Below are 27008 nucleotides of genomic sequence, written 5' to 3'. Positions count from 1 at the left end.
ACAGACACTTAGTTAATTTATGATTTATCCTCTTTTTAGCTGAAAGTAAAAGGGCCACCTCTACCTGTCATGGTTTGGATCAATGGCGGAGGCTATCAAATAGGAGAGGCCTCTCAGGATTTCTATGGTCCCGATTATTTCATGATGAAGGATGTGATATTGGTAACATTCAACTACAGAGTGGGAGTCTTTGGTATATTCAAACTTTATCTTTAGTCTACCTCTTTAATGATGGCAATCTCTAACTCTCCACTAATTCCAGGTTTTCTTTGTTTTGACGACCCGAAGGTGAATATACCTGGAAATGCTGGCATAAAAGATCAAGTTGCAGCTCTAAGATGGATCAAAGAAAATATCCACCATTTCAATGGAGATCCCAATAATGTAACAGTGTTTGGTGAAAGCACCGGAGCTTCTTCGGTTCATTTACTCATGCTCACACCACAAGCCGAAGGACTCTTCCACAAGGCCATCATACAATCAGGATCGGCTCTATGTACTTGGGCTGCCACAGAGAAGCATGACTGGGGCTTTAAGCTGGCCTGCCATCTGGGCTATAGAGGGGAGCAAAACGACTTGGAAATCTACCAATACCTGGTGCAACAAAGTTCCCGCAGATTGGCTACCAATGCTGTTTGTTTGCTATCCCATCACGATCTGGTGGAGAGCAATATGTTGGCTTCTTTTCTTATTGTCGTGGAACCCTATGCCACTGAAAGTTGTATAGCTGACAAACCCTACCAGGATCTACTGGCTAAAGCCTGGGGAAATAACATACCCTTGATTATAGGAGGTAACTCAGCCGAAGGTCTATTTCATTATTATTTTACAAAAAAGTATAGAACGCTAATAGAAGACAACAATGAATTACGTCTGGATTACCTATTGCCTAATGAATTGAAACAAAATCAAACTCCCGATAAGCTTAAACAAATGGTAGACATTCTTAAGCAGGAATACTTTCAAGGTAGAAATCCAACATTCAACCATGACATAGTTGACTATTTGGATCTTATGGGCCACAGAAATTTCTGGCATCCCGTTTATAGAACCATAGAGGCCCGAATGGCCTATGCCTCCAATGTGGCCACATATTGCTACTATTTTGACTGTCCTTCTCCAAACTTTCACAACTTTGCCAAGTTCCTAAGCGGTGATCTGGAGGGCAATGGAGTGGGTCACGGTTATGATTTGTGTTATTTCTTTCATAACTTAATATCGAAAAATATCACCCCATCTTGTGAGGAGTTTCAATGTACGAAATGGCTGATTGGTATGTGGCACAACTTTGCCCTAGGCTCGAATCCGAATTGTGAAGAAATATCACCCATAATTTGGGACAAAGTTGAATCGCTAGAGTTTGAGGATTCTCCAAAGTGTTTGGTTATTGGCAAGGAACTGCAGTTTACGGCTTTACCCATCCACAAGAAACTTAAATGCTGGTCAAAATTTTACAAAAATGAATTGTAACTATAATTTATTTTTGGGAAACTGCTTAAGTACAAAATAATTACTTTAAATGATGTAAGTTAATATAAAAACGAATATAAATTACTGAAAATATCGTTAAAAATGTTTTGATTTTTTGTTTGCTTCATTTTTTCCAATTTAAAAATTTCCACATACAATCGCCAAATGTCCATAATTTTGGTTTCGGTGGGAAATTTTATTTTCATTTTTAATAGGTTGAAAGGCCGGCTCGGAAAAGAATGTTGCCAAGACCAGTGTCGTAGCATCCGAGTTGGTCCCCGTATGACCCATTGTGATTGCTCATATCTACCTTTAATGCTCTCTCTACTCCTACATTCTCGACGCCATGGCAGTGATTTCTCTAGTTCACACCATACTAATTTTCTAAACAATCACAATATTCCCTAGACCCTTAGAAGAACTTCTGGAGGCCACCATAGCTCAAAAGATAGAATGCCCTCATATGACACTTAATGCTTGGGTTCGAATCCTGAAAAAAAACTTTCAGCGGTGGTTATCTCCTCCTAATGCAGGCGACATGAGGTACCATGCCATATAAAAACGTCTCCCCAAGGAGTTGTCCCACTGTGGCAAGCCGTTCGTTTCATTATCATTAAGCTTAAACTTGAAACGGTCAGTATTGATATGTGAAAAGTTTGCCCCTGCTCTTTGATGGAATGTTCATGGAAAATTTGAATGTGATAGAACCATAACTGCGTTAGGTCGTTCGTCATCATTTTTATACCCACCACCGACGGATGGGGGTATATTCATTTTGTCATTCCGTTTGCAGCACATCGAACTTTCCGTTTCCGACCCGATAAAGTACATATATTCCTGATCAGCGTAAAAATCTAAGACGATCTAGCCGTGTCCGTTCGTCTGTCTGTTGAAATCAGGCTCCAGTGTTTAAAAATAGAGATATTGAGCTCAAACTTTGCACAGATTCTTTTTTTGTCCATAAGCAGGTTAAGTTCGAAGATGGGCTATATCGGACTATATCTTGATATAGCCCCCATTAAGACAGACCCGCCGATTTAGGGTCTTAGGCCCATAAAAGCCACATTTATTATCCGATTTTGCTGGAACTTGAAACAGTGAGTTGGGAAAGGCCACAGGACATCCATCCTCAATTTGACCCAGATCGGTTCAGATTTGGATATAGCTGCCATATAGGCCGATCTCTCGATTTAAGGTCTTGGACCCATAAAAGTCGCATTCATTGTCCTATTTTGGCGAAATTTAGAACAGTGAGTTGTGTTAGGCCCTTCAATATTATTCATCAATTCAGCTCAGATCGGCCCAGATTTGGATATGGCTGCCATATAGACCGATCTCTCGATTTAAGGTTTTGGGTCCATAAAAAGGGCATTTATTGTCCGATTTTGCCGAAATTTGGGACAGTGAGTTGTGTTGGGCCCTTCAACATTATTTTTCAATTTGGCTCAGATCGGTCCAGATTTGGGTATAGCTGCCACATAGACCGATCTCTCGATATAAGATTTTGGGTCCATAAGAGTGGCATTTATAGTCCGATTTCACAAAAATTTAGGACAGTGAGTAGTGTTATGCGCTTCAACAACTTTCTGCATTTTGGCCCAGATCGGTCCAGATTTGGCTATAGTTGCCATATAGACCGATCTCTCGATATAATGTTTTGGGGCCATAAAATACGCATTTTTAGTCCGATTTCGCAAAAATTTGGGGCAGTGAGTTGCGTTAAGCCCTTCGGTATCATTCTTCAATTTTTCTCAGATCAGTCCAGATTTAGATATAGCTGTCATATAGACCGATCTCTCAATATAAGGTTTTGGGTGCATAAAAGGGGCTTTTATTTTCCGATTTTGCTGAAATTTCGGATTTTGCTGAAATTTGGGACTTTGTTAGGCTCTTCGACATTTTTCTGCAACTTGGCCCAAGTCGGTCGACATAAGGTTTTAGATGCATAAAATGGCATTTATAATCCGATTTTACTGAAATTTGACACAGTGACTTCTGTTAGGCTTTTCATCCGTGTCGTATATGGTTCAGATCGGTTTATTTTTAGATATAGCAACTAAAAAGGCTAATATTTGTTATACACTATTGAACAACGACTTGTTCTTATAAGTATTTGGTCCAAATCGGAACATATTGGGTTGCCCAAAAAGTAAGTGCGGATTTTTCATATAGTCGGCGTTGACAAATTTTTTCACAGCTTGTGACTCTGTAATTGCATTCTTTCTTCTGTCAGTTACCAGCTGTTACTTTTAGCTTCCTTTAGAAAAAAAGTGTAAAAAAAGTATATTTGATTAAAGTTCATTCTAAGTTTTATTAAAAATGCATTTACTTTATTTTAATATATTAATTTTTCACCGGATTTTGACGAGAGTTTGTTTACATATATACCTGAGGTGGTAGGTATACAAAGTTCGGCCCTGCCGAACTTAACGTCTTTTTACTTGTTCTTTTTATGAAACTAAAAATTTTTTACTCCTACTCATTCATATGGCCAAATTAGCGATCAAAAAACATTTTTAATAGCTTATTGACTGCATAACTTTTATACTGCCCTTGTACGAAGCGAGATTTCCCCATTTAATCTTTGAGATTATCGCATAAAACATGATCTTTGCACATTTTTACGTAATAATTTGAAAAGGAATAGTGCCCTGGAATAAGGCATAACAGGCGATTGCACTATCCAAGCCAATATTTCTGTCCTTATTATCAAAAAATTTAATTAATGTTTAATGTGGCATATAATGAACCTGGCCCCGGATTGTCTGTCATAGTTTGCTTGACTTTTCATACACGTCAATCGGCATGAAACAACCTCTCCATAAATAATTAAATGTATGAGCATTTCTAACCCACACCAGATAAGATGGACAAAAGCTTTTGAATAATGTCAAACCAATGAAAACTTTCAAATGCCATCACAATAATATGTGCTAAATCGTGTAGTTTAAATGTAAGAAAACTGTTCTTGCAACCTGTAGGGCTCTGATCCCACAATTCCTTTGTTTTCCATAAAATAGCTAAGAATTAAACAAGTAACCAGATGTCATTAAGTAAATCTTTTTGTTCCTAGCTCATCTTTAAAATTCCCTGGAGTATACCAAATCAATGACAGTCGAGTTAGTCTTTAATGCCATCAAGGGCATTACACACAAACACTGCTCTTATTGAAAACAAAACATCAAGTGTGGGAATGTGCTCCTACAAAAAAAAATGAAAACTTTTCATTTGAATGGGGGGAAAGCTTTTTATGTTCTACACGGAACTGCAAGTAAAGCGGATCTACTGTTCAGTTGTTCTGTAAACCAAAATATTTTTCTTACTTTTTATTATTTTGTGAGAATGATAATACAATCAATACGTAGCACTAAGGGATGAATCAACGCACAACGCAGCTATCCTAAAACAATAAAGAGCCGGTTTTGCTCTGAGAAATTACCTTGTCACCAACAAAAGGATTTAATCTGTCCATATAACAACTATGAGAGATATTCTTGCCTAGCAGCAGTTGAATTGGGAATGCCCTAGAGGATACAGAGTCAGTTTAATATTTCAAAGGTGAAGAAAAAATATGTTTCCATTGGTATTTAATAAAATCATCATTGTGTCGCAGGGTTTGCTTATACAACAAAGTGCGCTGTTATCATCAAATCGCCAAGTTATCAGTTCAAACATTTGGCTCAATACATCATTGCAATGGAAACCGCAATAAGTTTAAGGCAAATTTTCAAACTGGCTTTGAGGTAAGTAGGTGGACTTTTGTATCAAAGGTACAAAATATAACCAATATCATATTCATTCTTTCGTTTTGTTGTTTCGATTACTACACCGACTGCTAATCACTTCGTGAGGTTGATGGTAATAAATAATTTTATGGAGATTAGCTTAGCTTATGCCCGTAGCTGCCATGCTTAAATAATTAAGCTGAAATTTTAATTCTCACTTAATAAATAAACTGGTAAAAAGGCGTTAAGTTCGGCAGGGCCGAACTTTGGATAGCCACCTCCTCTCGGGTATATATGTAAACCACCTTTCGTCAAAATCCGATGCATACCTTATGCCCCATAGCAGCTACATCGAAATATGTTCCGATTTGGACCAAATACTAATAAGCGCAAGTCATTGTTTAATTGTGTATAACAAACTATTGGTCATTTTAGTAGCTATATTTAAAAATAAACCGATCTGGACCATATACGACATAGATGTCGAAAAGCCTAACGCAAGTCACTGTGTCGAACTTCAGTGAAATCGGATTATAATTGCGCCTTTTATGGGGCCAAGACTTTAAATCGAGATATCGGTCTATATGGCAGCTATATCCAAATCAGGACCGATCTGAGCCAAATTAAAGAAGGATGTCGAAGGGCCTTACACAACTCACTGTCCCAAATTTCAGCAAAATTGAATAATAATTGTGTCTTTTATGGGCCTAAGACCCTAAATCGGCGGATCGGTCTATGTAACAGCTGTATCCAAATCTGAACCGATCGGAGCCAAATTGACGAAGGGTGTCGAAGGGCCTAACGCAACTCACTCTCCCAAAATTCAGCAAAATGGGAGAGTAAATGTGGCTTTTATGGGCCTAAGACCCTAAATCGGAGGATCGGTCTATATGGCAGCTATATCCAAATCTGAACCGATCGGAGCCAAATTGACGAAGGATGTCGAAGAGCCTAACACAACTCACTGTCCCAAATTTCAATAAAATGGGGGAAAAATGTTGCTTCTATGGGTCTAAGACCCTAAATCGGCGGATCGGTCTATATGACAGCTACAACCGAATCTAGACCGATCTGATCCAAATTGAAGAAGAATGTCGAAGGGCCTAACACAACTTACCGTCATGAATTTCATCCAAATCGGACAATAAATGTGGCTTTTATGGGCCTAAGACCCTAAATCGGCGGATCGATCTATATGGCAGCTATATCTAAACCTGGACCGATCGGACCCAAATTAAAGAAGGGTGTCGAAGCGCCTAACACAACTCACTGTCATGAATTTCAGAAAAAACGGACAATAAATGTGGCTTTTATGGGCCTCAGACCCTGAATCGGCGGATCGGTCTATTTGGCAGCTATATCCACATCTCGACCGATCTAAGCCAAATTAACGAAGGATGACGAAAGACCTAACACAACGCAATGTCCCAAATTTCTGCAAAATATGGCTTTCGGATAATAAATATGGCTTTTAAGGGCCTTATACCCTAAATCGGCGGATCGGTATATATGGCAGCTATATCCAAACCTGGACCGATCTGAGCCAAATTGAAGAAGGAAGTCGAAAGACCTAACAAAAGTCACTGTACCAAATTTCACCAAATTCGGATATAAAATGTGGCTTTTATGGGCCTAAGGCCCTGAATCGGCGGATCAGTCTATATGACAGCTATATCCAAATCTGGACCGATCTGAGCTAAATTAAAGGAGGGTGTCGAAGGGCCTAACACAACTCACTGACCCAAATTCCAGCAAAATCGGATAATAAATGAGGCTTTTATGGACCTAAGACCTTAAATCGACGGATCGGTCTATATGGCAGCTATATCCACACCAGGACCGATCTGAGCCAAATTGAAGAAGGATGTCGAAGGGGCTAACACAGCTCACTGTCCCAAATTCCAGCAAAATCTGATAATAAATGAGGCTTTTTGGGCCTAAGACCCTAAATAGGCGGATCGGTCTATATGGGGGCTGTATCCAAATCTGAACCGATCTGGGGCAAATTGAAGAAGGATGTCAAAGGGCCTAACACAACTCACTGTCCCAATTTTCAGTAAAATCCGATCATAAATGTGGCTTTTATGGCCTAAGACCCTAAATCGGCGGAATGGGGCTATTTCAAGATATAGTCCGATATGGCCCATCTACTAACTTAACCTGCTTATGGACAAAAAAAAGGTTCTGTAAAAAGTTTCAGCTCAATATCTGTATTTTTAAAGACTGTAACGTGATTTCAACAGACAGACGGACGGCTAGATCGTCTTAGATTTTTACGCTGATTCAGAATATATATCCTCTATAGGATCGGAAATGGATATTTCGATGTGTTGCAAACGGAATGACAAAATGAATATACCCCCATTCTTCTGTGGTGGGTATGATAAATTCTGCAAATTATTTTTCACAGGTTTATTTCATACAAATGGAATCAATCTCGTCTTACTACCCGAGAATATGAGATCGTCAATACCAACTGTGGTGAGGTTAGAGGAGTTAAACGTCTAAACATATGCCCGAAGGATATGGCCTACTATGCATTTGAAGGTATACCATATGGCAAGCCACCTACGGGAAATCTCAGATTTCGTGCACCTCAACCTATTGAGCCATGGCAAGAAGTACTCGATTGCACTCAGGCCAAGGCGAAACCCATGCAAGTTAATATGTTAACGAGCATGAGAGAAGGATCCGAGGATTGTCTTTATTTAAATGTCTATGCAAGAAAGGTGAAATATATGCTTTAATCTCAAAGAAGTCATTAAAAGTACTCGTGTTATTGCCTTTTCAGCTAAAAGGATGTGGTGCTCCTCTACCTGTCATGGTGTGGATATATGGTGGTGGCTTTCAAGTAGGTGAGGCTACACGCGACTTCTATGGACCTGATTATTTTATGATGCAGGATGTCATAGTTGTAACCATCAACTACAGAGTGGGAGTGTTTGGTAAATGAGAGAGCTAAGGCAACTTTTTATTACAACAATTTAATGGTCCTTCATTTCAGGTTTTCTTTGCTTGGATGATCCTAACCTGAATATACCTGGCAATGCTGGCCTAAAAGATCAAGTCTTGGCCTTGAAATGGGTTAAGGAAAATATTCACCACTTCAATGGAGATGCCAATAATATAACCGTTTTTGGTGAGAGCGCAGGTGCAACTTCCACACATATTCTAATGCTCACTCCACAGACGCAAGGTCTTTTCCACAAGGCCATTGTGCAATCTGGTTCGGCGTTATGTCCTTGGGCTGTTACCGAAAAACATGATTGGGGTTTTAAATTGGCTTGCTATTTGGGATATGAAGGAGATAATAAAGATCAGGAAATCTATGAGTATTTGATGCAACAAGATGGGCGCAAATTGGCCACTAACTCTGTGTGTCTACTCTCCCATCAGGATATGGTGGACAATAACCGCTTTTGTGCTTTTCTTCCTGTGGTGGAGCCTTATGCAACAGCTGAATGTATAACGGATAAACCTTTTGAGGACCTTCTATCCAATGCCTGGAGCAATAAAATTCCCCTAATAATAGGTGGCACATCAGCCGAAGGTTTATTCCATTACTCATTTGTGGCTAAGCATAGACACACACTGGAGACCGCCCAAGGTTTACGCCTGGACCATTTATTGCCTGATGAAGTGAAACATAACCAAAGCCAAGAAAATTTCAATCAAATGATACAAAGCTTTAGAAAGGAGTATTTCAATGAACAAGCACCCACTTTCAAAGATCACCTTAACAAATATTTGGAACTAATGGGTCACCGAACATTTTGGCATCCCATGTACAGGATCATAGAGGCCAGATTATCGTATGCTCCTAACGTGGCCACCTATTGCTATTACTTTGACTGTCTTTCTCCAAACTTCAGAGCTTACTCAAACTTACTGTGTGGTGACCATGAAGTATTCGGGGTATGTCATGGTGAGGACATTTTATATCTCTTCCACAACATCTTATCGGTCAATGAAGTCAACTCTGGACCAGAATACAAATACATTGAACGTATGATTGGTATGTGGTACAATTTTGCTTTATCATCGAATCCAAATTGTAAAGAAATATCACCCATTACTTGGGAAAAAGTGGAAACTTTGGATTTCGGAATGCCCCTGGAATGTTTAATTATTGGAGAAGAACTACAGTATGCTACGATACCGATTAACAAGAAACTTAAATGTTGGTCGGATTTATATAAACAAATATCGCATAAATAAAAAAGGTTCCCACATTTTGATTAAAAAAAAAAAAAAAAATCTACACTGATTGAGTAAAAAGTCATTAAGTTTTATCTGGCCGAACACCTCAGGGGTTCCAACACAATTTACTGTCCTAGATCATAAAAACTGGCGATTTGTCTATATGGTAGCTATATCCAAATATACGGCTCTAATACAACCCAATGTACCGAAAATTCAGGAAAAGTGGGTATTAAGTGCTTTTTCTTCTGGACCCTAGCCCTAAATCCAGAGATCGGTATATATGACAGCTATATCCACTTAAAGACCCATCTAGTCCATATAGGCCACGGATGTCAAAGAAATTAACACATCTCGTTGAGTAAACTTTCAAAGAAATCGAATTATAAATGCGCCTTTTATGGATCAAAGAAGTTAAATCGGGAGGTCAGTATATATGGCAACTACAGTGACACAGAAAAGTCTACATGCCCCACTGAAAAAAGCACGTTTTTCAAAACGAAAAGTTTTTGCAGGAAAATTTTTTTTCTGGCAAAACTCTGTTGGCTCTAAATGTGTTTAGCATGGTTCCCAAAATTATAATTAGTAAAAATTTTTAGGTAAAATCTTATCTCATCTCCGTTGTCGTTTATGTAAATGTCTTTTTTTTAAAGGTATGTAGACATATCTGTACCACTGTACATCCAAATTTGGCCTAGACCATACTTGGTACAGGTGACGACGAACCAAATTAAACTCAATGTGCTTAATTTCAGCGAAATCGGGTGATACATACGCATTTTGTGGGCCCAAGAACTTATAACGGGAGATCGGTCTGTATGGGGCTGTGTATAGTCCGATATAGCCATTTTCGGACTTATCCTTTCTACGGGAAAAAAAATAATGTGTGCAAACTTTCAGCTCATTATCCCTTTTTTTATACCCTCCACCCTAGGATGGGGTTATACTAATTTCGTCATTCTGTTTGTAACTCCTCGAAATATTCGCCTAAGACCCCATCAAGTATTCCCAAAAAGTATTGCGGATTTTTTAAAAGAAAGTAAATGCCTTTTTAGCAAATCTCAGAACGAACTTTAATCAAATATACTTTTTTTTACACTTTTTTTCTAAAGCAAGCTAAAAGTAACAGCTGATAACTGACAGAAGAAAGAATGCAATTACAGAGTCACAAGCTGTGAAAACATTTGTCAACGCCGACTATATTAAAAATACGCAATTACTTTTTGGGCAACCAATAAATTTTTCGATGACCTCGAGCCAAACCAAAAAGACAAAGTTATAAAATTCCAAAGGTCACCAATAAAATCATAGAAATAAATTCCATGTATTGAAAAAAGTACGTATTCTCTGTGGTGTAGGGTGTTATATAGTCGTCCGACTTTTGCCTTGCCGTACTGATTTGATTTTATTTTTATAAAGTATTCTTTAATACGAGTTTTCGAAAATTATTCTTCAGCATCCGCCCTAGACCGAAAACCAAATTATTTTTTAATTGTTTAAAATTTAACCATAACATAGATAATTTTTTATTATTATGATCACAGAGCCAAAGTATGTAAGCAAATTGCCTTATGGTTCTCGATGATTCAACTTTCAATGTTTGTCCAATTCTGTTGAGTTGTGTAATTCACTCGTAAATTCATTTTCGATCACTAAATGAGCATCATTCGAATGTAGCATCGTGAAAACGTGTTGCTCTCTTTTTGCGCATATACAAATTTGTGGGGAAAATAAAAACAATTAATTTAAGAAAAATGAAAACACCCAAAGTGGGGCAAGGTCGAATTGGTTGTACTCTACTTAGTTCCCACCCACAGTAGTTGTTGAGGGTAAGTACTTATCAAAAGTATACGCAAATGACAATGAATGGTTATCAATGACGGGGTTACAAACTTTTTCGCAATGGTTGTGTATTTAATGGACTTTGTATTAAATTAACTGCATTAGAAATTTTGAATGACATTTATTTGAAAGGAAATTTTAATATTATAAAAAAAAAATAACTCAGCCACTCGTATGAAGTTAAGAAGTGAATTGTAATGAAAAAAGGAAGAACAAGTAAAAGCGTGCTAAGTTCGGCCGGGCCGAATCTTATATACCCTCCACCATGGAGCGCATTTGTCGAGTTCTTTTCCCCACATCTCTTCTTAGGCAAGAAGTGATATAAGAAAAGATTTGCTCTGCTATTAGAGCGATATAAAGATATGATCCGGTTTAGACCACAATTAAATTATATGTTGGAGACCTGTGTAGAATGTCAGCCAATTCGAGTAAGAATTGCGCCCTTTGGGGGCTCAAGAAGTAAAATAGAGAGATCGATTTATATGGGAGCTGTATCGGGCTATAAACAGATACATACCATAATAAACACGTATGTTGATGGTCAAGAGAGGATCCATCGTACAAAATTTCAGGCAAAACGGATAATAATTGCGACTTCTAGAGGCTCAAGAAGTCAAGATCCCAGATCGGTTTATATGGCAGCTATGTCCGGTTATGCACCGATTTAAACCTTATTTGACACAGTTGTTGAAAGAAAAAATAAAAAACTTAATGCAAAATTTCAGCCAAATCAGATAGGAATTGCGCCCTCTAGAAGCTCAAGAAGTCAAGTCCCCAGATCTGTTCATATGACAGCTATATCAGTTTACGAACCGATTTGAACCATACTTGGCACACTTGTTGGATATCATAAAAAACATGTCGTGCAAAATTTCATTCCAATCGGATAAGAATTGCGCACTCTAGAGGCTCAAGAAGTCAAGACCCAAGATCGGTTGATATGGCAGCTATATCAGGTTATGGACCGATTTGAACCTTATTTGGCACAGTTGTTGGATATCATAACAAAACACGTCGTGCCAAAATTCATTCAAATCGGATAAGAATTGCGCCCTCTAGAGGCTCAAGAAGTCAAGACCCAAGATCGGTTTATATGACAGCTATATCAGGTTATAGACCGATTTGAACCATACTTGGCACAGTTGTTGAATATCATAACAAAACACGTCGTGCAAAATTTCATTCCAATCGGATAAGAATTGCGCACTCTAGAGGCTCAAGCAGTCAAGACCCAAGATCGGTTTATATGGCAGGTATATCGGGTTATGGACCGATGTGAACAATACTTGGCACAGTTGTTGGATGTAATAACGAAACACGTCGTGGAAAATTTCATTCCAATCGGATAAGAATTGCGCACTCTAGAGGCTCAAGAAGTCAAGACCCAAGATCGGTTTATATGGCAGCTATATCAGGTTATGAACCGATTTGAACCATACTTGGCACAATTATTGGATATCATAACAAAATACGTAGTGCAAAATTTCATCCCAATCGGATAAGAATTTCGCACTCTAGAGGCTCAAGAAGTCAAGACCCAAGATCGGTTTATGTGGCAGCTATATCAGGTTATAAACCGATTTGAAGCATACTTGGCACAGTTGTTGGATATCATAACAAAACACGTTGTGCAAAATTTCATTCTGATCGGATAAGAATTGGGCACTCTAGAGGCTCAAGAAGTCAAGACCCAAGATCGGTTTATATGGCAGCTATATCAAAACATGGACCGATATGGCCCATTTACAATACCAACCGACCTACACTAATAAGAAGTATTTGTGCAAAATTTCAAGCGGCTAGCTTTACTCCTTCGGAAGTTAGCGTGCTTTCGACAGACAGACGGACGGACGGACGGACGGACGGACGGACGGACAGACGGACGGACATGGCTAAATCGACATAAAATTTCACGACGATCAAGAATATATATACTTTATGGGGTCTAAGACGAATATTTCGAGTAGTTACAATCAGAATGACGAAATTAGTATACCCCCCATCTTATGGTGGAGGGTATAAAAACAGTTTTACACTGGCAGAAGTTGCAGCATCAATTCATACACCTATGTAGTCCAAATCATACGAGCTGGGCTTCAGCCAGTTTTTCTTGTCAGCCATTTACCCATCTAACCTCTCGTCTACTTCTTTCTAACTCATCACCTCTAGATTCGCTTGTAGGTATCGGCCTTGGCGGGATAAAAGTAGACTGACCAGTGTTCCCATAATGTTGAAATTTTTCTTGAGCTTATTGGAGTCTACATTCCATCCCTGGATTCGAAAAGGTCGTTATAATATTCATGGCTCTTGAGTAAATTCAGCTTGGTATAAAACAAAGACCTATGTTCCACATAATGTTGTGATGTATAGGATTAATATTTTTCAAAGTGTTACATACCGATTGAAAGGGTTTGTGTTTGCCCACATTATAAATGAGTGGCAACGTTTTTCACACATAGATCCATTTCTATAATTAACAAAAAAAAAGAAAACAATTTTTTGGTTTATCTTTGCAATGTTTATATCGTGCCTATGCTACACAAGTGGACTAAGTCAACTTTACTGCCTACAAGATAAAAACACATAATTTAGAGACAATAACATATAAATAAATGAAAAAATGACAATGGACGTTTTTTTCCTCATGTTTTTGATTTTTTTAATTCATTGCAGCGCCATAAGTTATGCTAAGTTGATTATTATTGAAAAAAAAAAACATAAACAAACGAATTTAGCATAGAACAGAATAAATAAATTAATATAAAATAATTATTATTTAATTTATTGGAAAAAATTACAAGGATTTATTCTACATTTTGTAAACCATATATTTTCTCAAAATTCTCTGTTATAGCAAAATTATCATCATCATTGGTTATATAGGATTTTTAAATTGACTTGACAACTTTGAATTTAATTTCTGAACGCTCTCTTACACTCAACATCGAACTATTACTGTAAATTTATTCAGCAAACTCAACATTTTCATCATGGTAAAGCACATGAACCAACAATGTTTGCAAATCATAAAAATTTACTGCCGAAATTCGAAGTCAGTGATACCTTTTGCAAGTGAAAATATGTTCCGATTTCGACCAAAAACTAATAAGTACAGATCATTGTTCAATTGTGTATAACAAAATATTGGTCTTTTTATTAGTAGCTATATCTAAAAATAAACCGACCTGATTCCGACACGGATGTCGAAACATAAGTCACTGTGTAAAATTTCAGTGAAATCGGATAATATATGCGCCTCTTATGGGGCCAAAATCTTAAATCGAGATATCGGTCTATATGGAAACTATATCGAAATCTGGACCGATTTGGGCCAAATTGAAGAAGAATTTTGAAGGGCCTAACATAACTCATTGTCCCAAATTTTGGCAAAATCGGTCCCAAATTTCGATGAAATCGGACAATAAATGGGCCCAAAACCTTAAATCGAGAGAACGGTCTCTATGACAGCTATACCCAAATCTGGACTAATCTGGGCCATATTGTAGAAATATGTTGGCGGGAATAACTTAACTCATTGATCCAAATTGCGGCGTCATCGGACAATAAATGCGTCTTTTATGGGTCCAAAACCTTAAATCGAGAGATCGGTCTATATGGCAGCTATATCCAAATCTGGAACGATCTGAACTAATTGGAGAAATATGTCGGAGGGCCTAACACAACTCATTGTCCCAAATTTTGCCAAGATCGGTCAATAAATGCGCTTTTTATGTGCCTAAAACCTTAAATCGAGAGATCTGTCTATATGGCAGCTATATCCAAATCTGGACCGATCTGGGCCAAATTAAAGAAGTATGCGACTGACCTAGCACAGCTCACTGTACCAAATTTCAGCAATATCTTATAATAAATGTGGCTTTTATGGGCCTAAAACCCTAAATCGTCGGATCGGTCTATATGCGGGCTATATTAAGATATAGTCGAAGATAGGCTACTATCTTCGAACTTAACCTGCTAATATACAAAAAAAAAAGAATCTGTGCAAAGTTTCAGCTCAATATCTCTATTTTTAAAGACTGTAGCGTGATTTCAACAGACAGACGGACGAACAAAGCTAGATCGTCTTAGATTTCTACGCCGATCAAGAATATATATACTTTATAGGGCGGGAAATGGATATTTCGATATGTTGAAAATGGAATGACAAAATGAATGTACCTCCATCCTCCTGTGATGGGTATAAAACGGCAATGTTTGGTCGGGCCGATTTTTAGATAACCACCACCTCGAGTATATATGTAAACTCTCTTTCGTCACAATCCGGTAAAAATTGGATATATTTTGCACCCAAATTCGGCACGAACATTGAATGGTCTTATATATTGGCTTGCCCAAGAAGTAATTGCGGATTTTTCATATAGTCGGTGTTGACAAATGTGTAGGGGATTGCGGGGAAGATGTGAAGAGTGAGCTCGTAGTCCTATGTGTCCCGTTATGATACCAATACCTATACCGACCACTTTCTTACTTCCTTTTAGTAATACCCTCATCTTCCTACGAGTTGCATCCCCTCATAGGATTTTTGCCGTCCTACCGACTATTTCGCTGTTTCGCAGTGTTGTATGCGCATTCGTCGCCCACGCCCTTAACTCGGACTACGTCGACCCAAAAGGCTTCGGGTTAACCAAGTTTATTGCAAGACTATTGCTCTTATGGCTATTTTGCTGTCCGTAAAGATGATAACACCCGACGTCTTTGGGTTAGCACCACACCACCTCAAGCATTCCGTGATCGCGATGATCTCCGCCTCGCACTCGACCTCAACTGTCGTCTCAGGTTCCCTTCCCTTCCCTTCCCTTCCCTTCCCTTCCCTTCCCTTCCCTTCCCTTCCCTTCCCTTCCCTTGTAAGATATAGACCTGGATGACATGTAGTTTCAACAGGTTGGTGCCATGAGCCACATAGCACACGTAACAATTAAATTATTGAAAAGTAAGTTTGACGAGTATGCATGCAGATGGCGTCATTGGGCTATACTTCGTCGTCGACTATGCCAATCGTTATGTTACCGAGAATGGACAACGCTACAGTATCACTGATTATTTTTGGCATGAACTGTAAGATATAGACCTGGACGACATGTGGTTTCAACAGGTCGGTGCCACAAGTCACACAGCATACGATACAATGGAATTATTGAAATGTGAGTTTGATGAATCAAGTCCTTATTTGAAAATACGTGTTGTTTATATATCTATTGGGTTGCCCAAAAAGTAATTGCGGATTTTTCATATAGTCGGCGTTGACAAATTTTTTCACAGCTTGTGACTCTGTAATTGCATTATTTCTTCTGTCAGTTATCAGCTGTTACTTTAAGCTTGTTTTAGAAAAAAATATTTTCCTTTTTGTTGAATGATAAAACCTCAATTTCCCATAATTGGAGTTGATCCCTTTGGCCATGTGAACGACATTATGTATGCTTTTCATTTGTTTAGCTTTCATAAATATTTAGTTTGCACATTATACATATATTGGGTGCAAAATGCATGTGATACCGCCCGCCATATCTGGAGCCTCAAGGAGAGTAGCATACGTTCTTTAACCCAACAATACAAAACAAAAAAAACTAAAGAAAAACAATACAAATACGTGCATGTTTTCCCTGAGATAAGGCTTTGAAGATCCACAAACATGCCTGAGATCTCACATGAAATGAGTGGAAAACTTTTAGTCTCTTCCAACTATTCATATCGTTTCAGTAAAATTCTTAATAGGCGAACGTTTAGTTGGTCCACAGACACTGAATGTTTCGAAACATTTGCACATTTTAAGTATTTTATTCAAAATTAAAAGAAATTTTTGGAAGATATTTACCGCCGGAATATAAAAAAATCTATGGAGTTTCGATAAAATAAAAACAAGTGAAGAGTATATAACAGAGTGCGGTGCTGATCTTAAGATCACAGAAATCTGCGTCAATATGGATTATTCCAAGCATTAACATTCATAAAACTTATCAACAAAAAATTGTTTTTTGAAAAAGGGTGTTTTATTATGCATTGGCCAACGGATTATCCAATAAAAATTTTATCAAATCTTTGTAAAATTTTACTTTTAGATATTTATGAAATGTTTGTATTATGTTCTACAAAATTGAAAGAATATTATAAGACTTCCAGCAAAATTTCCTTTTAGGCACAGAATTCGACATTATTTAAGATATTGAAAAAAATGTGTGTTTACACTTGGACGTCTTTCGAATATGGGATTAAGATGACAGATGTTTACCACCCAAAATAACTTATACGAGTGTGTATATGTTATTTATGGAACTTTGTGGACTTTTTTTATGAGAGCTAAGAAACAAGGCGGAGTACAGCTGGACAATATTTTTGTAAATTTGTGACCCATTAAAAAAAGAGCAAAACAAAAACTAAAAATATTTGTTTCAAAAGATTTTTATAAAACAAAAAAAAAACTAACAAGTAATAGCGCGTGAAGTGCAGCATGACGGAATCTTATATGCCTTCCACCATGCTTCCAAACATTGCATGGAATATGTTCTTATACATAGGAGCTTTATCAAGTTAACTGATGTGGACATCACAAAAAAACACGTTCAAAATTTCTGCCGCATAGGATAGTAACTGCTCCTTCTAGAAGCTCAGAACTCAAATCAGACGATTAGGGTATATGGGAGCTATATCAAATTATGAACAAATTAAGATCATACTGTATATTGGAAATCGAAACAAAACACTACGGTTAAAAATTCAGACAAATCATATAATAATTGCACCCTCTAGAGTCCCAGAAAAGAGAGATCGGTTTATGTGAGAGCCATATCAGGTAGTGAATAGATTTGAAACAAGTATCCGGAACAGAGCAGAGCGGAGCAGACTTTTTTTTGCCGGAACGGGAGTTTTGTCTTTGATTAGAATGCTTTTCAATCGTATTAGGTGTGATGGCTTCAAGGGCCGTATGTTGTATTTGTATCGTATTTATTGCGAAAACGCCTCTATGATACAAATACCACATTAACCACGCTCGACAACCCTGTCTATTAGCTGTACTTGTCCCAATGCATGTGTTTTCGTGTAATAACTGATTTTTTGTTTTGATATTAATGTGTCAATTTTCGACCCTACAAAGTATATATATTTCGGATCGTCGGTCCGTCCGTCTTTGGTAATCACTCTAGAGCCTTCAAAAATTGAGATATTGAGTTCAAATTTGGCACAGATACTTTTTTTTTGATGCACTCTGGTTAAGTTCTTGAATGGGCCAAATCAGACCATGTTTGGATATAGCTGCTATATAGACCGATTTTCCGGTAAAGGGTCTAATGCCCACAAAAACTTAATTTTTTATTTCATTTTGCAGAAATTTTAAACAAAAAGTAGTTTAAGGCTTCCCGACAATGACAAGCTATAGCTACCATATATACCGATCTCCAGATAAAGGGTCTGAAGATCATAAAAGCTTTATTTATTACCCGATTTCGCCGAAATTTGCAACTGTGGGTTATTTAAAGCCTCCCGACAACTGACCTCAATATGGTTCAGATTGGACTATATTTAGATATACCTACCATATAGACCGTTCTCCCGATAAAGGGTCTGAAGGCCTTAAAAGCTTTAATGTTTATCTGATTTCGCTGAAATTTGGAATAATGCGCAATTTAAAGCCTCCCAACATCCGACCCAAATATCGTACTGATCGGACTATATTTAGATATAGCTGTCATAGAGATCGATCTCCCGATAAAGGGTCTGAAGGCCATAAAAGCTTTAATTATTACCCGATTTAGCTAAAATTTAACACAATCGGTTATTTTAAGCCTCCCGACATCTGACCTAAATATGGTTCAAATCTGACTTTATTTAGATATAGCTGCCATATAGACCGAATTCCCGATGAAGGGTCTGTAGCCTATAAAAGCTTTATTTTTTAACTGATTTCGCTGAAATTTGATTGGACTATATTTTGATATAGCTGCCATATAGACTGATCTACCGATTCGCTGAAATTTGATTGGACTATATTTTGATATAGCTGCCATATAGACTGATCTACCGATTAAGGGTCTGAAGCCCATAAAAGCTTTTTTTTATCCGATTTCGCCGAAATTTGATTGGACTATATTTTGATATAGCTGCCATATAGACTGATCTACCGATTAAGGGTCTGAAGCCCATAAAAGCTTTTTTTTATCCGATTTCGCCGAAATTTGGAATAGTGCGCAGTTTTAAGCCTCCCGACATCTCACGTAAATATGGTTCAGAGCGGGCTATATTTAGGTATAGCTGTCATATAGACCGATCTCCCGATAAAGGGTCTGAAGGCTATAAAAGCTTTAAAGCTTTACTACCCGATTTCGCTGAAATTTAACGCAATGGGTTATTTTAAGCCTCCTTACATCTGACCCAAATATGGTTCACATCGGACTTTATTTAGATATAGCTGTCATATAGACCGATTTCCCTCCCAACATCCGACTCAATATATTTAGATATAGCTGCCATATAGACCGATCTGCCGATAAGGTGACTAAAGCCCATGAAAGTCTTATATATTACCCGATTCCGCTAAAATTTCAAACAGAGAGTTTATCTGAGCTTTACTATATCCGACCTTAATATGGTTTAGATCGGGTTCTAATTGAATATATCTACCAAAAAGACCAATATTTTGTTCTACAAAATTGAATAGTGACATATATATTAGACCATTATTAGGCATAAGTTATACAATTTTCACCGGATTGTGACGAAAGGGGATTTACATATATACCCGAGGAGGTGGGTATCCAAAGTTCGACCCGACCGAACTTAATACCTTTTTACTTGTTTCCGTTTTTTTTTTTTCCTATTTTCATCAACGATCTGTTGAGTCTAACATCGAATCTCCGATCTACTCATCTGCGAATGACAGTAATCTCTGACATTTGTACTCATTCGACCATAGGCCGAGTATTCGAAGGATTGAGCACAAGTGGCGGGTTACGAACGATACACTCTGTCAGGATTTGCTTGCCATATCTGAACATGTATTTGAAGTGTCAAAAGAAGCATTCAAGTGTTTAGGCTTCCTTAAATGGTGTAAGAATTACTTCACTCCTTTTGATCTTCTTAACAACTATACCACTTTCATATGGCCGAAAATGGAGTACAACTCACATGCATAGGCCGGAGCTTCAAAATCATAATTTTCGCATGAAGTTTTTTATTTGATGTCTCAAAAAGTGCTAAAAATTCTATTAAAATCGGTTCAGATTTAGTATAGCTCTCATATAAAGTTTCCATCCGGTATGCCCTTTTATGACGGTAATAGCCACAATTTTGCTCTGACCATTACGAAATTTTCCAGTAGATATCTAGATAGACGTCCCGATACGTAGGCAAAAATTTATCAAAATCGGTTCAGATTTAGATATAGCTTGCATATATATCTTTTCCCCTATAAGACATTTCATGACTGTAGAATAAATCACAGATTTGGTCCTTTTATAATAAAAGCTTGTATGAGATCAATAGGAACGCTAGATCACTGTCCGACCAGAAAAAAAACATAGCCTTGATGTACAATATATCGTTCATTATTTATGCTCTCGTATCTACTCAAAAGTAGTTAGTTGACCCAGTGGTTCAGGGTATTATATAGTTGGCTCCTCTCGACTTTCGTCTTTCCCTTCCATGTTTTGTTTTATGATTTTTATGATATATGCTATATGATATTTGCATTAACTTTGAAAATTTTCTTTTTGCTTTGATAATTACTTCTATTTTTAAAAGTTTTATTTAAATTTAATTTCCATTATAACCAAATTTGGCTACCAAAAAAAGAAATTTTTGAATAATCACATCTTGTTGAAGTTCGCTGTTTATAATAGGTTTTGTTGAAATTTTATTTTTACCGTTTAGATGTTGTAAAAGCTTGAAAATGAGCTCATTAATGTTAGCAGCATTCTAGTTTCCCCCCAAAACAATTCCAAGCTAATCAAATCTAGCGGCTAAGAGTCAAAACAAACATACCTTGTGCCCGTATTTATTCTTATTTTTGGTAGTTTTATTCCGTTTTTGTGGGAGATAACAAAACATTTCTGATAATTTCCCAAGTAGTTATATATCCACCCCCACTCCATGTAGAATAAAGGCAAGCATCTCCAGAGAATACAAGATAAGCAAATAATTATTTATTTAAAATGGAAATATATTTGGACTCTTTGGAGCGCATGAAAATTGGTAAAAAGTAAGTCACTCAAACCTCAACCCTCATTCCATGCAAGATTCCGAACATCATTTTTCCCCCAGAATCTTGGCGCATAAGTACAAACAGTTGCGAGCTGCCACAAATGAATACGAGATTGTCCATACCTCCAGGGGACCCGTGAAGGGTAGAAAGCGTAAAAACTTTTACAGTGCATTTGGTAAATTCTATACCTTCGAGGGTATACCATATGCCAAACCACCATTGGGAGAGCTGAGATTTCGAGCTCCTCAACCCACAGAATCTTGGCAGGAGGTACTTGACTGCACCAGTTGCAAGACAAAGGCCATGCAGTACCACTACATAGCAAGATGGAAAGAGGGTTCCGAAGATTGTTTGTATCTCAACATTTATGCCAAAGAGGTAAGTTTGAGAAGTTTGAAAAGAGAAAAATGTCATGCTTATCATCTCTTAACTTTCAGTTAAATACCTCAAAACCTTTGCCAGTTATGGTCTGGATTCATGGCGGGGGATTTCAAATAGGCGAAGCCACTCGCGATTTATGTGCCCCCGATCATTTCATGCAACGCGATATGGTTCTGGTGACTTTCGCTTATCGTTTGGGAATATTTGGTAAATTAATGTTTATTAGGGTGGGGCGATTAGTATGGAAGAAAAAAACCTTGATGGGCGCTTCGAGTTTCTAATTCTTGGGACTGTGCTGAGCAAAAAAGTTCAGATTTTGCAGTTTTTTTCTCTCTCTCTGTTTTTTGTTTGGATGTGTTGTCCTACAACAACAGAGGGGAAAACCACCGCTGAAAAATTTCTCTGATGGTCTCGCCAGGATTCGAACCCAAGTGGACATGCTTAACTCTGCGCTATGGTAGCCTCCTAATTTGGCTATTATAGGCCAAAATATCCAAAGAAAACGTAACTTAAAATGATGAACCTTCTACCTTTTCGACTTTTTGACCATGAAAACAATGTTGTTTTCAAATAATATGTTCAGAAAAATAGTAGATCGAGACAATAGCTACAACTTTACTTTAAAAACAATATTTCAAATGGTTTATGAAATATGAGTCCAAGAAAATTTGGAAACTTTGCCAAAAAATGAAATCTGGAAAAAAACTGGAAGTCAAAATCTGGAAGCTGAATTTTCACCGTACAATCCCAAGAATCAGAAACGCGAAGCGCTTTTTACAATGTTTATCATCGCTTCACCCTAATGTTAATGTATTTTCTAAACTCTTCACTCTAGCTTGGTACATTTTAAGGTTTTCTATGCTTTGATGACCCGGAACTTAATATCCCTGGTAATGCCGGCCTCAAGGATCAAGTCATGGCCCTACGCTGGGTCAAGGAGAACATTCACAATTTCAATGGAGACCCCAACAACATAACCGTGTTTGGTGAGAGCGCAGGAGGAGCTTCGACTCAGTTCATGATGTCTATTCCTCGGACCAAGGGTCTCTTTCACAAGGCCATCATTCAATCCGGTTCAATGTTATGCCCCTGGGCTCACACCCAAAACCATGAATGGGCCTATAAATGTGCTTGCAAACTAGGCTACAAAGGGGAGAAAAGTGACAAAGGCGTCTATGAGTATCTCAATAGGAAGTCCTCTCAACAATTGGTGTTGCGCGACTTTTCGCTTTTGACCAAGGAACAGCATATGGACAATTTGATGTTCTTCTTTAATCCTGTCGTGGAGTCTTATGTAACAGAAGACTGCATCACCAGCAAGCCCTTTAAGGAACTTATGGCAAATGCCTGGGGCAATAACATCCCTCTTATCATTGGAGGCAATACAGACGAAGGATTCCTCTTCCACAATATGGCTCGGAAATTCCCCTTTAGGGTCAATGAGCTGAACGATTGCACAACTCTCTTACCCGAGGACATAAAGAGTAGCCGCGATGAAGCTGCATTAAAGCAATTAGGCTTGTGCCTCAAACACGCCTACTTTGAGGGCAAGCAACCCAATATCAAGGACAACTTACATCACTACTTGGAACTGATGGGCCATAGAGCATTTTGGCATCCCCTCCTACGTACCATTAGAGCCCGCTGCGAATACGCTGCTCGTGCTGCAACCTTTTGCTATAAATTTGATTTTTACTCCGAGTTCTTTAACTTTTATCGCACTGTGAATTGTGGTCGTGCGGCCAAGTGTGTGTCTCATGCTGATGACCTGCCCTACCTATTCCACAGTCTCCTTAACGAAAAGCTCAACACCAGCAGCAGGGAGTATCAATGCATACAGCGCATGATAGGCATGTGGTATAATTTCGCCTTGACCTCGAACCCCAACTGCCCAGAGATTGAACCTGTTGTGTGGCAACCACTTGCAGATCTAAGCGAGGCGCCCAAATGTTTATGGATAAGCGATGCACTGGAGATTAAAGAGCTGACGGAGTATGAAAAATGCAAAGTTTGGGATGAATTTTATACACAACAGGAATTAATTTAAGATTGCATTTCCTACATGAATGTGAATAAATTTTTTTACTTCTATTAAGCTTTAGAAAATTTATATAAGAAAATTTTAAATTAAAAAAACTACAGAGAAGTTTATTAGGATTTGATTTCCACCGACAGCTATAGTCTCGCTGGTATCCAGCCGATTATAATCGTTATGAAATTTGGAAGCCCTCAATATACTTGGTACCACCAAATTGCAGCCAAACCTACAAAAGGGGCTAATCAAAACTTCAACACCTACATCATTCCATTGGAATCACCATCTTGATTATCACCGCCATCACCGTAATTTGAAATTAAAATATTTTCACCATTCTGTCATAATTATCTTCAAGCACACTGAAATCATCCTTCCCACAATCATATCAACAATTTAGACCATACATCTTAATTTTCTTATTCATTTCAGATTCTAGTACGCATTTGTTATTTATTAAAATGTATGGGCAATTGATCGATTTGTGAGTCATCTGGTAAGCAATCCCAATTCCCCCTTTACCGCATGACTCTTATGCGTTATCACGGCTACATGTGCACCACCACCCATCCCTCTTGTCTGTCATGATCAGCCAGCTGCCTTTAGTGTAAGGCGAACGAACAGCAATCTAAAACTTTGACTATAAGGCAAACGCACAACAATTATAGAGTTGTTGATTGTTGTTGGATAACATTTTACTTATCTTGGGGATGAAGAAGAAAAATCGGCAGATAAGTTTTTTATCTTTTTATGGACCTATCTGACTTACTCAGAAGATAATTGCACACTGTTATGTTAGTCAAATCAGATAAAATCATTGATAGCAGCAAAATCGACTTAACGGTTAAAAATCAAAAGTTGGTTTTGGGTCATAGGTACGGGATAAGGATGGATGTGGTGAAATTCGTACGTTTAGGTACTAAACAGTACCAAGAAGTACGAAAAGGTATATATTTGACCAGTGGGAACGGAAAGGGCTAGAATTATTTTATTGGGTTCAAATTAAAGAGCTTCTCGAAGAAATTAGGTTTTGTGAACAAAATTTTGGAAAATCGTACCGGAAAAGGGAGAAATAGTACGTTTAGTACCGCAATTGGTACTATTTGGTACTTTCTTTAGGAATTAAACAAGAGCATTGTATTTTGGAACTTAGGTACACTATGGCAGTGTTAATTGGGTGGCAATAAGAGTTTTTGGAAATTTCTACATTTAGGTACGAAAAAAAGTACCAAAAAGATACGATATGTGTGAGCTTTGTACAGGGCGGATGGATAGAGGTATAATTTTGAAATTTAAATTAAAACGCATCTGGTGAAAAAGGATGAAGTTGAAAAGAATACAAGTAAGTTCGCCCGGGCCGAATCTTATATACCCTCCACCATGGATCGCATGTGTCGAGTTCTTTTCGCGGTATCTATTTTTGGGCAAACAAAGGTTAAAAGAAAATAATTGATTTAATATTGGAGCTTCATTAAGTTTAGGTCCGATTCGGACCATAATTGAATTGAATGTTGGAGACCATAATAGCAGCCTTTGTGTTCAATTTCAGCCAATTCGAGTACGAGTTGAGCCCTTTAGCCTTTAGGGGCTCAAGAAGTAAACTAGAGATATCTGTTTATATGGGGGCTGTATCAGGCTATAGACCGATTCGGACCATATTTGGCATGCATGTTGATGATCATGGGAGAAGCCGTTGTACACAATCGGCTAATAGTTAAGCCCTCTGAATACTCAAGAAGTCAAGATTCCAGATCGGTTTAAATGGCAGCTATATCAGATTATCGATCAATTTAAACAATATTTGACACAGTTGTTAGAAGTCATAACAAAACCTCATGCAAAATTTCAGCCAAAATTTCAGAATTCCGCCCTCCAACGGCTCAAGTAGTCAAGATCCAAGATCGGTTTATATGGCAGCTATACCAGGTTATGAGCCGATTTGATTAATATTTTGCACAGATATTGGAAGTCATAACCAAACATGTGGTACAAAATTTCAACCAAATCAGCCTCAACAAGTCAAGACCCCAGATCGGTTTATATGGCAACTATATTAGGATATGAACCTATTTCAATCATACTTAGCACAGTTGGAAATGATACCAAAACACCACTTGCAAAATTTTAGTCAAATCGGACGAGAATTACGCCCTCTAGAGGCTAGAGGTTTATATGACAGCTATATGAAAACATGGACCGGTTTGAAAACGTTCGCTTAGTACCGCAATTGGTACCATTTAGTACTTTTTTAACAGATGGAGCTAGAGGTCTGAAATTTGGTATGTAGGTACAACTAGGAAATATATGATTAGTCATCTTCTCTCAATGGAGGCCACCGTAGCGCAGAGGTTAGCATGTCCGCCTATGATGCTGAACGCCTGGGTTCGAATCCTGGCGAGACCAACAGAAAAATTTTTCAGCGGTGGTTTTCCCCTCCTAATGCTGGCAACATTTGTGACGTACTATGTCATTTAAAAACTTCTCTCCAAAGAGGTGTCGCACTGCGGCACCCCGCTACAAAAAAGAGGCCCCTTGCCATTGAGCTTAAACTTGAATCGGACTGCACTCATTGATATGTGAGAAGTTTGCCCCTGTTCCTTAGAGGAATGTTCATGGGCAAAATTTGCATTTATTTGATCTTCTCTTAATTTGTACATTTTGGTACCACAATTGGTACCATTTTTATACCCCCCACCAATGGGGGGGTATACAAATTTCGTCATTCTGTTTGTAACACCTCGAAATATGCCTCGAAGACCCCATAAAGTATATATATATCCCTGATCGTCAAGTCATTTTAAGTCGATCTAGCCATGTCCGTCCGTCTGTCCTTCCGTCCATCCGTCTGTCCTTCCGTCCATCCGTCTGTCTGTCGAAAGCACGCCAATTTTCGAAGGAGTAGAACCAGCCGCTTAAAAGTTTGCACTTCCAACAACTGCGCTATGTATGTTTGAAATCGGTCCATGTTTTGATATAGCTGCCATATAAAACGATCTTGGATCTTGACTTCTTGAGCCTCTAGAGGGCGCAATTCTTGTCCGATTGGAATGAAATTTTGCACGACGTGTTTTATTACGATATCCAACAACTGTGCCAAGTATGGCTCAAATCGGTTCATAACCTGATATAGCTGTCATATAAA

At 38.0% G+C, this 27008-nt stretch overlaps 2 protein-coding genes across 2 annotated transcripts in view; both read left to right on the top strand.

Annotated features, from left to right (window-relative positions):
- LOC106092095 (uncharacterized) overlaps nt 1-1470 on the top strand; it is a 32342-nt gene extending 30872 nt beyond the window's left edge. The window contains exons 8-9 of the mRNA XM_059361801.1: nt 40-193; nt 263-1470. Coding sequence (XP_059217784.1) covers nt 40-193; nt 263-1470 — 1362 coding nt within the window. The remainder of the gene's footprint in view (nt 1-39; nt 194-262) is intronic.
- A 3244-nt stretch (nt 1471-4714) lies between these two features.
- Nucleotides 4715-23937, top strand: LOC106087894 (uncharacterized). The gene is made up of 8 exons (XM_059361800.1): nt 4715-5028; nt 5084-5213; nt 7606-7924; nt 7987-8140; nt 8200-9403; nt 21510-21828; nt 21888-22038; nt 22683-23937. The coding sequence occupies exons 2-8, from the start codon at nt 5167-5169 to the stop codon at nt 23876-23878; spliced, it is 3390 nt and encodes a 1129-aa protein (XP_059217783.1). The 5' UTR covers nt 4715-5028; nt 5084-5166; the 3' UTR covers nt 23879-23937.
- Nucleotides 23938-27008: the final 3071 nt, after the last annotated feature.

The sequence above is a fragment of the Stomoxys calcitrans genome, chromosome 2 (assembly GCF_963082655.1).
Source record: "Stomoxys calcitrans chromosome 2, idStoCalc2.1, whole genome shotgun sequence".
Taxonomy (NCBI): Eukaryota; Metazoa; Arthropoda; class Insecta; order Diptera; family Muscidae; genus Stomoxys; species Stomoxys calcitrans.
Note: the sequence above shows the minus strand (reverse complement) of the source record. Positions and strands in the feature narration are given on the sequence as shown.